Source organism: Procambarus clarkii, chromosome 16 (assembly GCF_040958095.1).
Source record: "Procambarus clarkii isolate CNS0578487 chromosome 16, FALCON_Pclarkii_2.0, whole genome shotgun sequence".
Lineage (NCBI taxonomy): Eukaryota > Metazoa > Arthropoda > Malacostraca > Decapoda > Cambaridae > Procambarus > Procambarus clarkii.
In genome coordinates, this window is record NC_091165.1 from 42600494 (window position 1) to 42612782 (window position 12289).

The window sequence follows — 12289 nt, forward strand, 5'->3', positions numbered from 1 at the left end:
TGGAAGGGTCGGATCCCCCCCACCCACCCATTTATCTCTCCCTTTATCACTCCCTTTCTCTCTCTCTCTTTCTCTCTCTCTTCCTCTCTCTCTCTCTCTCCCTCCCCCATCCCAACAGGGTCAAGCATGGCAGCCAGAGGTCCCAGGGGAACAGGAAAGAGCCAAGGTGACGAGATGAAGGAAATGTTCGCCCAGTTTCTGGAGGACATCAAGAGTGAGATGCAAGAAATGATGCAGGAAATGAAGAACGAAATAAGCAACCTGAAAAGAGAGCTGACAGCAGCAAAGGAGGAGATTAGAGCCCTCAAAGAAAATGGTATCGAGGCTGAGAATCAGAAAACCACCCAGGGAGAAGGTGGTAATAGTTTTCTGGATGAGAATGCCACAATAAAAGCAACATTTGCGGAAATACTAAAAAAAAATAACTCTGAAGTAATGACTGCAGTGATGGAGGTGGCCATGAAAGCAGCCACCTCGCAGGAGGCGGCACGCTCCACTAGCCAACTGCTGGAAAGGAACAGATCAGTGGTTGCTGTGGGTATTAAGGAGCAGGAAGGAACTAATAGGACAGAGTGGAGTGACAAGGACAAAGCAGCAGTGAATGAAGTACTAAAGGCACTAGACATGGAAGGGGCTGAGCATAGCATTGAGAAGGTTTTCAGGCTAGGCCGGTACAACAAAGACCGAGACCGAATGATAAAGATAGTGTTTGCAAACGAGAACACAAAGGAGAAGATCCTATCAAGGAAGAGCTCCCTGAAAAACGTGGGAAAATTAAAAAATGTATTCCTCCAGAGAGACATGACAAGGGAGGAGAGAGCCGTGGCGGCAGAAGCAAGGAAGAGGCGCAGGGCGAGAGGGGAAAACCAGGAAGTCACAGCTCCCAACCCAACACCCCCAGAGGCGAGGGGGGAACCCACAACCAGCTACCCAGTAACACCAGAAGGGAGGACAACCCCGCCTCCCTCCACTGCATAGAAAACCCCCCTACCCCAAACCCTCCCTGCCCCCACTCAAATGTTCAGCCAAATCTCCCTCCCCCCACACCCAATCCCCACCCTTCTACCCCTCCCCTCCTCCCGAGTCCTCCCTCCCCCCCTTTCCTTCCCGTCCTCCCTCCCCTTTCACCCCATACCCTCCCTGTCCCTCCCCCTTCACTGGATCCCCCGCCCCTCATCCCAGTATCCTCTGAGACCCTGTTATCCACCTCACAGATCCTCACACCCATGGAACAGCCTCCCCCACCAGCAGAACACTCACCAAGGAGGCGATTTGAGAAGGGACAGAAGAAAGTGAGCCTCAAAGCGATGTACACAAACATAGATGGAATTACAAATAAAGCAAATGAGCTTGGAGAACTGGTACTAGAGGAAAACCCAGACATAATAGCCCTCACAGAAACAAAGATCACGAAAACGATAACAAATGCAGTGTTCCCACAGGACTATTATGTTATGAGGAAAGAGAGGGAAGGAAGAGGTGGGGGTGGTGTAGCTCTGCTGGTAAGACAAGGCTGGGATTTTGAGGAGATGGATATTCAGGGCTGCGAAGGTTTCAGTGACTACATAGCAGGTACTGTAACAAATGGAGGGAAAAAAATTATAGTCGCAGTCATATATAATCCACCACCAAATGACAGAAGACCTAGACAGGAATATGATAGAAACAACATGGCCACCATTAACATAATAGAAAGAGCAGCTTCTGTTGCTAGCAGGAATGGATCTGGACTACTAATTATGGGAGACTTCAACCATGGGAAGATAGATTGGAAGAACAGAGACCCGCATGGAGGACCAGAAACATGGAGAGCTAAGCTGCTGGACGTGGCAACAAGAAACTTTCTAAGCCAGCACACCAAAGAACCAACAAGAATGAGAGGAGAAGATGAACCAGCAATGCTTGATTTGATATTTACCCTAAATGAATGGGATATAAGGGAAGTTAAGATGGAAGCGCCCTTGGGAATGAGTGACCACAGTATATTGAACTTTGAGTACCTGGTAGAGCTAGGACTTATCTCCCCCCAAAAAGAACTAGGAATCAAAAGGCTGGCATACCGAAAGGGGAATTATGAACAGATGAGAAGTTTCCTAAGTGAAATACCTTGGGACACAGACCTCAGAGACAAGTCTGTACAGGGTATGATGGACTATGTTACCCAAAAGTGTCAGGAGGCAGTAAACAGGTTCATCCCGGCCCAAAGGGAAAAATCCGAGAAGCAACAGAAGAATCCATGGTATAATAGGGCATGTATGGAAGCGAAGAAACTGAACAAAAAGGCGTGGAGGAACTTCCGGAATAACAGAACACCAGAAAGCAGAGAGAGATACCAGAGAACCAGGAATGAGTACGTCAGGGTGAGAAGAGAAGCAGAGAAAAATTTTGAAAATTATATAGCAAACAAAGCCAAGACCGAACCAAAGCTACTCCACAGTCACATCAGAAGGAAAACAACAGTGAAAGAACAGGTATTGAAACTTAGAACAGGCGAGGACAGGTATACAGAGAATGACAGAGAGGTGTGTGAGGAACTCAACAAGAGGTTCCAGGAGGTCTTCACAATAGAACAAGGTGAGGTCACTGTGCTAGGAGAAAGGGAGGTAAACCAGGCGGCCTTGGAGGAGTTCGAAATTACGAGAGAGGAGGTCAAGAGACACCTGCTGGATCTGGATGTTAGAAAGGCTGTTGGTCCAGATGGGATCTCACCATGGGTACTGAAAGAGTGTGCAGAGGCACTTTGCCTGCCACTCTCCATAGTGTATAGTAAGTCACTAGAGACGGGAGACCTACCAGAAATATGGAAGACGGCGAATGTGGTCCCAATATACAAAAAGGGCGACAGACAAGAGGCACTGAACTACAGGCCAGTGTCCTTGACTTGTATACCATGCAAGGTGATGGAGAAGATCGTGAGAAAAAACCTGGTAACACATCTGGAGAGAAGGGACTTCGTGACAAATCGCCAACATGGATTCAGGGAGGGTAAATCTTGCCTTACAGGCTTGATAGAATTCTACGATCAGGTGACACAGATTAAGCAAGAAAGAGAGGGCTGGGCGGACTGCATTTTCTTGGATTGTCGGAAAGCCTTTGACACAGTACCGCATAAGAGGCTGGTACATAAGCTGGAGAGACAGGCAGGTGTAGCTGGTAAGGTGCTCCAGTGGATAAGGGAGTATCTAAGCAATAGGAAGCAGAGAGTTACGGTGAGGGGTGAGACCTCCGATTGGCGTGAAGTCACCAGTGGAGTCCCACAGGGCTCTGTACTCGGTCCTATCTTGTTTCTGATATATGTAAATGATCTCCCGGAGGGTATCGATTCATTTCTCTCAATGTTTGCGGACGATGCTAAAATTATGAGAAGGATTAAAACAGAAGAGGACTGTTTGAGGCTTCAAGAAGACCTAGACAAGCTGAAGGAATGGTCGAACAAATGGTTGTTAGAGTTTAACCCAACCAAATGTAATGTAATGAAGATAGGTGTAGGGAGCAGGAGGCCAGATACAAGGTATCATCTGGGAGAGGAAATTCTTCAGGAGTCAGAGAAGGAAAAAGACTTGGGGGTTGATATCACGCCAGACCTGTCTCCTGCAGCACATATCAAGCGGATAACATCAGCGGCATATGCCAGGCTGGCCAACATACGAACGGCATTCAGAAACTTGTGTAAAGAATCATTCAGAACTTTGTATACCACATATGTCAGGCCAATCCTGGAGTATGCAGCCCCAGCATGGAGTCCATATCTAGTCAAGGATAAGACTAAACTGGAAAAGGTTCAAAGGTTTGCCACCAGACTAGTACCCGAGCTGAGAGGTATGAGCTACGAGGAGAGACTACGGGAATTAAACCTCACTTCGCTGGAAGACAGAAGAGTTAGGGGGGACATGATCACCACATTCAAGATTCTGAAGGGGATTGATAGGGTAGATAAAGACAGTCTATTTAACACAAGGGGAACACGCACAAGGGGACACAGGTGGAAACTGAGTGCCCAAATGAGCCACAGAGATATTAGAAAGAACTTTTTTAGTGTCAGAGTGGTTGACAAATGGAATGCATTAGGAAGTGATGTGGTGGAGGCTGACTCCATACACAGTTTCAAGTGTAGATATGACAGAGCCCGATAGGCTCATGAATCTGTACACCTGTTGATTGACGGTTGAGAGGCGGGACCAAAGAGCCAGAGCTCAACCCCCGCAAACACAACTAGGTGAGTACAACTAGGTGAGTACACACACACACACACACACACACACACACACACACACACATATATATATATATATATATATATGTCGTACCTAGTAGCCAGAACGCACTTCTCAACCTACTATGCATGGCCAGATTTGCCTAATAAGCCAAGTTTTCATGAATTAATATATTTTCTCTATTTTTTTTCTTATGAAATGATAAAGCTACCCATTTCATTATGTATGAGGTCAATTTTTTTTTATTTGAGTTAAAATTAACGTAGATATATGACCGAACCTAAGCAACCCTACCTAACCTAACCTAACCTATCTTTATAGGTTAGGTTAGGTTAGGTAGCCGGAAAAGTTAGGTTAGGTTAGGTTAGGTAGGTTAGGTAGTCGAAAAACAACTATTTCATGAAAACTTGGTTTATTAGGCAAATCGGGCCTTGCATAGTAGGCTGAGAAGTGCGTTCTGGCAACTAGGTACGACATATATATATATATATATATATATATATATATATATATATATATATATATATATATATATATATATATATATATATATATATATATATATATATATATATATGTGTATATATACACACTGGCAAGTCTTGTTAAACTGATATTAAAGCGAACTAGTGTTAATGTAATATTTCGTCTGCCACACAAACAGGATTTGAAAGAGGCGACGGACTTTTTGGCGCCATCATCATCAGACAACCCCCGGCTGAGGACCCCAATATTGGCACCTACGACTTCGACCTTCCCCAGCACGTCATATTGGTATGGTTAACTTATTGTTGTCCACGACCTTCCCCAGCACGTCATATTGGTATGGTTAACTTAATGTTGTCCACGACCTTCCCAGCACGTCATATTGGTATGGTTAACTTATTGTTGTCCACGACCTTCCCAGCACGTCATATTGGTATGGTTAACTTATTGTTGTCCACGACCTTCCCAGCACGTCATATTGGTATGGTTAACTTATTGTTGTCCACGACCTTCCCAGCACGTCATATTGGTATGGTTAACTTATTGTTGTCCACGACCTTCCCAGCACGTCATATTGGTATGGTTAACTTATTGTTGTCCACGACCTTCCCAGCACGTCATATTGGTATGGTTAACTTATTGTTGTCCACGACCTTCCCAGCACGTCATATTGGTATGGTTAACTTATTGTTGTCCACGACCTTCCCAGCACGTCATATTGGTATGGTTAACTTATTGTTGTCCACGACCTTCCCAGCACGTCATATTGGTATGGTTAACTTATTGTTGTCCACGACCTTCCCAGCACGTCATATTGGTATGGTTAACTTATTGTTGTCCCTGTCTTATACTTAGTCTTTATCTCCTAGTTTCCTGATTCATTATGTCGCTTCTGTTCATTAGGGAATCGACATTACTTCTATCCTTGCTTTTGCTCAGACTCTTGCTTCCTCAGACTCTTGCTTCCTCAGACTCTTGCTTACTCAGACTCTTGTTTACTTAGACTCTTGCTTCCTCACACTCTTGCTTCCTCAGACTCTTGCTTCCTTAGACTCTTGCTTCCTCAGACTCTTGCTTACTCAGACTCTTGTTTACTTAGACTCTTGCTTCCTCAGACTCTTGCTTCCTCAGACTCTTGCTTCCTCAGACTCTTGCTTTCTCAGACTCTTGTTTCCTTAGACTCTTGCTTCCTCAGACTCTTGCTTCCTCAGACTCTTGTTTCCTCAGACTCTTGCTTCCTCAGACTCTTGCTTCCTCAGACTCTTGCTTCCTCAGACTCTTGCTTCCTCAGACTCTTGCTTCCTCAGACTTTTGCTTCCTCAGACTCTTGCTTACTCAGACTCTTGCTTCCTTAGACTCTTGCTTCCTCAGACTCTTGCTTACTCAGACTCTTGCTTCCTCAGACTCTTGCTTCCTCAGACTCTTGCTTCCTCAGACTCTTGCTTCCTTAGACTCTTGCTTCCTCAGACTCTTGCTTACTCAGACTCTTGCTTCCTCAGACTCTTGCTTCCTCAGACTCTTGCTTCCACAGACTCTTGCTTCCTCAGACTCTTGCTTCCTTAGACTCTTGCTTCCTCAGACTCTTGCTTACTCAGACTCTTGCTTCCTCAGACTCTTGCTTACTCAGACTCTTGCTTCCTCAGACTCTTGCTTCCTTAGACTCTTGCTTCCTTAGACTCTTGCTTCCTCAGACTCTTGCTTCCTCAGACTCTTGCTTACTCAGACTCTTGCTTCCTCAGACTCTTGCTTCCTTAGACTCTTGCTTACTCAGACTCTTGCTTCCTCAGACTCTTGCTTCCTCAGACTCTTGCTTCCTCAGACTCTTGCTTCCTCAGACTCTTGCTTCCTTAGACTCTTGCTTCCTCAGACTCTTGCTTACTCAGACTCTTGCTTCCTCAGACTCTTGCTTACTCAGACTCTTGCTTCCTCAGACTCTTGCTTCCTTAGACTCTTGCTTCCTTAGACTCTTGCTTCCTCAGACTCTTGCTTCCTCAGACTCTCTCAGCATTACCTTACTGCACCTGCGCAACAGTACACACTAAATTCTCTGGTGGAAATGATGCAGTAACTCCCCCTGGCTGTCATGTTAGGTACCAATATGGCGGCATTGTTCCTGTGTGGTCATTGTAAGAAATAATTCACATCTGCCGAAAGTTATGTGGAGCTTCTTCAACCACACATTGTGTCCCAGGGAGTCTCAGGTCATGTTGTGTCCCAGCGAGTCTCAGGTCATGTTGTGTCCCAGGGTCATGTTGTATCCCAGGGAATCTCAGGTCATGTTGTGTCCCAGGGAGTCTCAGGTCATGTTGTATCCCAGGGAGTCTCAGGTCATGTTGTATCCCAGGGAGTCTCAGGTCATGTTGTGTCCCAGAGTCATGTTGTATCCCAGGGAGTCTCAGGTCATGTTGTGTCCCCAGGGTCATGTTGTGTCCCAGGGTCATGTTGTGTCTCAGGGAGTCTCAGGTCATGTTGTGTCCCAGTGAGTCTCAGGTCATGTTGTGTCCCAGGGAGTCTCAGGTCATATTGTGTCCCCAGGGAGTCTCAGGTCATGTTGTGTCCCCAGGGAGTCTCAGGTCATGTTGTGTCCCCAGGGAGTCTCAGGTCATGTTGTGTCCCCAGTGAGTCTCAGGTCATGTTGTGCCCCAGGGAGTCTCAGGTCATGTTGTGTCCCAGGGAGTCTCAGGACATGTTGTGTCCCAGGGAGTCTCAGGTCATATTGTGTCCCCAGGGAGTCTCAGGTCATGTTGTGTCCCCAGGGAGTCTCAGGTCATGTTGTGTCCCCAGGGAGTCTCAGGTCATGTTGTGTCCCCAGTGAGTCTCAGGTCATGTTGTGTCTCAGGGAGTCTCAGGTCATGTTGTGTCCCAGGGAGTCTCAGGTCATGTTGTGTCCCAGGGAGTCTCAGGTCATGTTGTGTCCCCAGGGAGTCTCAGGTCATGTTGGGTCCCCAGGGAGTCTCAGGCCATGTTGTGTCCCCAGTGAGTCTCAGGTCATGTTGTGTCCCAGGGAGTCTCGAGTCATTTTGTGTCCCAGGGAGTCTCAGGTCATGTTGTGTCCCCAGGGAGTCTCAGGTCATGTTGTGTCCCAGGGAGTCTCAGGTCATATTGTGTCCCCAGGGAGTATCAGGTCATGTTGTGTCCCCAGGGAGTCTCAGGTCATGTTGTGTCCCCAGTGAGTCTCAGGTCATGTTGTGTCCCAGGGAGTCTCAGGTCATGTTGTGTCCCAGGGAGTCTCAGGTCATGTTGTGTCCCAGGGAGTCTCAGGTCATGTAGTGTCCCAGGGAGTCTCAGGTCATGCTGTGTCCCAGTGTCATGTTGTGTCTCAGGGAGTCTAAGGTCATGTTGTGTCTCAGGGAGTCTCAGGTCATGTTGTGTCCCCAGGGAGTCTCAGGTCATGTAGTGTCCCAGGGAGTCTCAGGTCATGTTGTGTCCCATGGAGTCTCAGGTCATGTTGTGTCCCAGGGAGTCTCAGGTCATGTTGTGTCATGTTGTATCCCAGGGAGTCTCAGGTCAAGTTGTGTCCCAGGGAGTCTTAGGTCATGTTGTGTCCCAGGGAGTCTCAGGTGATGTTGTGTCCCAGGGAGTCTCAGGTCATGTTGTGTCCCAGGGAGTCTCAGGTCATATTGTGTCATGTTGTGTCCCAGGGAGTCTCAGGTCAAGTTGTGTCCCAGGGAGTCTCAGGTGATGTTGTGTCCCAGGGAGTCTCAGGTCAAGTTGTGTCCCAGGGAGTCTTAGGTCATGTTGTGTCCCCAGGGAGTCTCAGGTCATGTTGTGTCCCAGGGAGTCTCAGGTCATGTTGTGTCCCAGGGAGTCTCAGGACATGTTTTATCCCCAGGGAGTCTCAGGTCATGTTGTGTCCCAGGGAGTCTCAGGTCATGTTGTGTCTCAGGGTCATGTTGTGTCCCAGGGAGTCTTAGGTCATGTTGTGTCCCAGGGAGTCTCAGGTCATGTTGTGTCCCAGGGAGTATCAGGTCATGTTGTGTCCCAGGGAGTCTCAGGTCATGTTGTGTCCCCAGGGAGTCTCAGGTCATGTTGTGTCCCAGGGAGTCTCAGGTCAAGTTGTGTCCCAGGGAGTCTCAGGTCATGTTGTGTCCCAGGGAGTCTCAGGTCATGTTGTGTCCCCAGGGAGTCTCAGGTCATGTTGTGTCCCAGCTAGGGAGTCTCAGGTCATGTTGTGTCCCCAGGGAGTCTCAGGTCAAGTTGTGTTCCAGGGAGTCTCAGGTCATGTTGTGTCCCAGGGAGTCTCAGGTCATGTTGTGTCCCCAGGGAGTCTCAGGTCAAGTTGTGTTCCAGGGAGGCTCAGGTCATGTTGTGTCCCAGGGAGTCTCAGGTCATGTTGTGTCCCCAGGGAGTCTCAGGTCATGTTGTGTCCCAGGGAGTCTCAGGTCATGTTGTGTCCCCAGGGAGTTTCAGGTCAAGTTGTGTCCCAGGGAGTCTCAGGTCATGTTGTGTCCCAGGGAGTCTCAGGTCATGTTGTGTCCCAGGGAGTCTCAGGTCATGTTGTGTCCCAGCTAGGGAGTCTCAGGTCATGTTGTGTCCCAGGGAGTCTCAGGTCATGTAGTGTCCCAGGGTCATGTTGTGTCCCAGGGAGTCTCAGGTCATGTTGTGTCCCAGGGAGTCTCAGGTCATGTTGTGTCCCATCTAGGGAGTCTCAGGTCATGTTGTGTCCCAGGGAGTCTCAGGTCATGTTGTGTCCCAGGGTCATGTTGTGTCCCAGGGAGTCTCAGGTCTTGCAGTGTCCCAGGGTCATGTTGTGTCCCAGGGAGTCTCAGGTCATGTTGTGTCCCAGGGAGTCTCAGGTCATGTTGTGTCCCAGGGAGTCTCAGGTCGTGTTGTGTCCCAGGGTCATGTTGTGTCCCAGGGAGTCTCAGGACATGTTGTGTCCCCAGGGAGTCTCAGGTCATGTTGTGTCCCAGGGAGTCTCAGGTCATGTTGTGTCCCAGGGTCATGTAGTGTCCCAGGGTCATGTTGTGTCCCCAGGGAGTCTCAGGTCATGTTGTGTCCCAGGGAGTCTCAGGTCATGTGTCCCAGGGTCATGTAGTGTCCCAGGGTCATGTTGTGTCCCCAGGGAGTCTCAGGTCATGTTGTGTCCCAGGGAGTCTCAGGTCATGTTGTGTCCCAGGGAGTCTCAGGTCATGTTGTGTCCCAGGGAGTCTCAGGTCATATTGTGTCCCCAGGGAGTCTCAGGTCATGTTGTGTCCCCAGTGAGTCTCAGGTCATGTTGTGTCCTAGGGAGTCTCAGGTCATGTTGTGTCCCAGGGAGTCTCAGGTCATGTTGTGTCTCAGGGGGTCTCAGGTCATGTTTTGTCCCCAGGTAGTCTCAGGTCATGTTGTGTCCCAGGGAGTCTCAGGTCATGTTGTGTCCCAGGAAGTCTCAGGTCATGTTGTGTCCCAGTGTCATGTTGTGTCTCAGGGAGTCTTAGGTCATGTTGTGTCCCAGGGAGTCTCAGGACATGTTGTGTCCCCAGGGAGTCTCAGGTCATGTTGTGTCCCAGGGAGTCTCAGGACATGTTGTGTCCCAGGGACTCTCAGGTCATGTTGTGTCCCAGGGAGTCTCATGTCATGTTGTGTCCCAGGGTCATGTTGTGTCCCAGGGAGTCTCAGGACATGTTGTGTCCCAGGGAGACTCAGGACATGTTGTGTCCCCAGGGAGGCTCAGGTCATGTTGTGTCCCAGGGAGTCTCAGGTCACGTTGTGTCCCAGGGAGTCTCAGGTCATGTTGTGTCCCAGTGTCATGTTGTGTCTCAGGGAGTCTTAGGTCATGTTGTGTCCCAGGGAGTCTCAGGACATGTTGTGTCCCCAGGGAGTCTCAGGTCATGTTGTGTCCCAGGGAGTCTCAGGACATGTTGTGTCCCAGGGACTCTCAGGTCATGTTGTGTCCCAGGGAGTCTCATGTCATGTTGTGTCTCAGGGAGTCTTAGGTCATGTTGTGTCCCAGGGAGTCTCAGGACATGTTGTGTCCCAGGGAGTCTCAGGTCATGTTGTGTCCCAGGGAGTCTCAGGACATGTTGTGTCCCAGGGACTCTCAGGTCATGTTGTGTCCCAGGGAGTCTCAGGACATGTTGTGTCCCCAGGGAGTCTCAGGTCATGTTGTGTCCCCAGGGAGGCTCAGGTCATGTTGTGTCCCCAGGGAGGCTCAGGTCATGTTGTGTCCCAGGGTCATGTTGTGTCCCAGGGTCATGTTGTGTCCCAGGGAGTCTCAGGTCATGTTGTGTCCCCAGGGAGTCTCAGGTCATGTTGTGTCCCCAGGGAGGCTCAGGTCATGTTGTGTCCCCAGGGAGTCTCAGGTCATGTTGTGTCCCCAGGGAGGCTCAGGTCATGTTGTGTCCCAGGGAGGCTCAGGTCATGTTGTGTCCCAGGGAGTCTCAGGTCATGTTGTGTCCCAGGGTCATGTTGTGTCCCAGGGAGTCTCAGGTCATGTTGTGTCCCAGGGAGTCTCAGGTCATGTTGTGTCCCAAGGAGTCTCAGGTCATCTTGTGTCCCAGGGAGTCTCAGGTCATGTTGTGTCCCTCAACTCTCCGGGGCTGGAATTACTGAAAGTAATTCCAGTTTTCTTCTTGCCACATAATAAAGTTTCAATTTATTTATGTGGATGGTTCTTTCAGTCTGGTCTTCATATATACCATTGATTATGAAATTTATTGGGCCAAGTTTCTTAATGACTGTATGAGGGCCTTGCCATCTACCTGGTAACTGATTGGCGGGCGCTGGCTCATTCAACCGCACACGAGGCTTCCCTCCTTCACCCTTAATGGGTGTACCTGCTTCTTATAATAATGGGCGTACCGTGTCTTTGCTTTCTTCGATGCTTCGGCTCCTGTCCTCCAAGCATTCTTCATAAAAGCAAGATTTCAAAGACTTCACAAAATTGAAGACTTTACGCAAGCAAGATGAAAGGAAGACTTTACAAAGTTTCAAAGCAATCGGTGAAAAGCTTTCTGAGATTAGCGAGTTTGAACACACGAACATTATATATATATATATATATATATATATATATATATATATATATATATATATATATATATATATATATATATATATATATATATATATATATATATATATATATATATATATATATATATATATATATATATATATATATATATATATATATATATATAGGGGTACCACCACTGGTTTAATTAAAGGGACCCACATCCTCGAAGAAGAAAATAAATAGTGTTCAGAGAAGACCTTGTGGATTCTCACTGAATACTTTAATCTTTTCCTCTCCTACCACCCTATTATTTGTTTTTTATTTGATTTTATTGTAATGCTACAGTTTACAGAAAACACACACTTATATAACATTATACCAATCAGTGTTCAAAGACCTCGTCCAGTTCCTCGGGGGTCGGGTGCGTACCCAAGATACAACACGCATTTCCCCTCTGAACAGCGACACTGAGGCGCTGGAACATAAAACTGGCTGCTCTTGGGTCTCTAGTCTTCCCAATGAGTTCCTCGCCCAGCTCCTTCATGAACTTAAGTGCACATTTACTCCAGGCGCCCAGAGTCTCAGAGCCTATTGGCACGAACCTGTAACAACGTTCTAGGTCCCTGTACTTGTTAGTTTTCTGGGTCTC

At 48.0% G+C, this 12289-nt stretch overlaps 1 protein-coding gene across 1 annotated transcript in view; it reads left to right on the forward strand.

Annotated features, from left to right (window-relative positions):
* The window catches only part of LOC123760122 (uncharacterized), a 151327-nt gene that overhangs the window by 64470 nt on the left and 74568 nt on the right, over nt 1-12289 (forward strand). The window contains exon 5 of the mRNA XM_069325473.1: nt 4879-4988. Within this exon, the coding sequence (XP_069181574.1) occupies nt 4879-4988 (110 nt within the window). The remainder of the gene's footprint in view (nt 1-4878; nt 4989-12289) is intronic.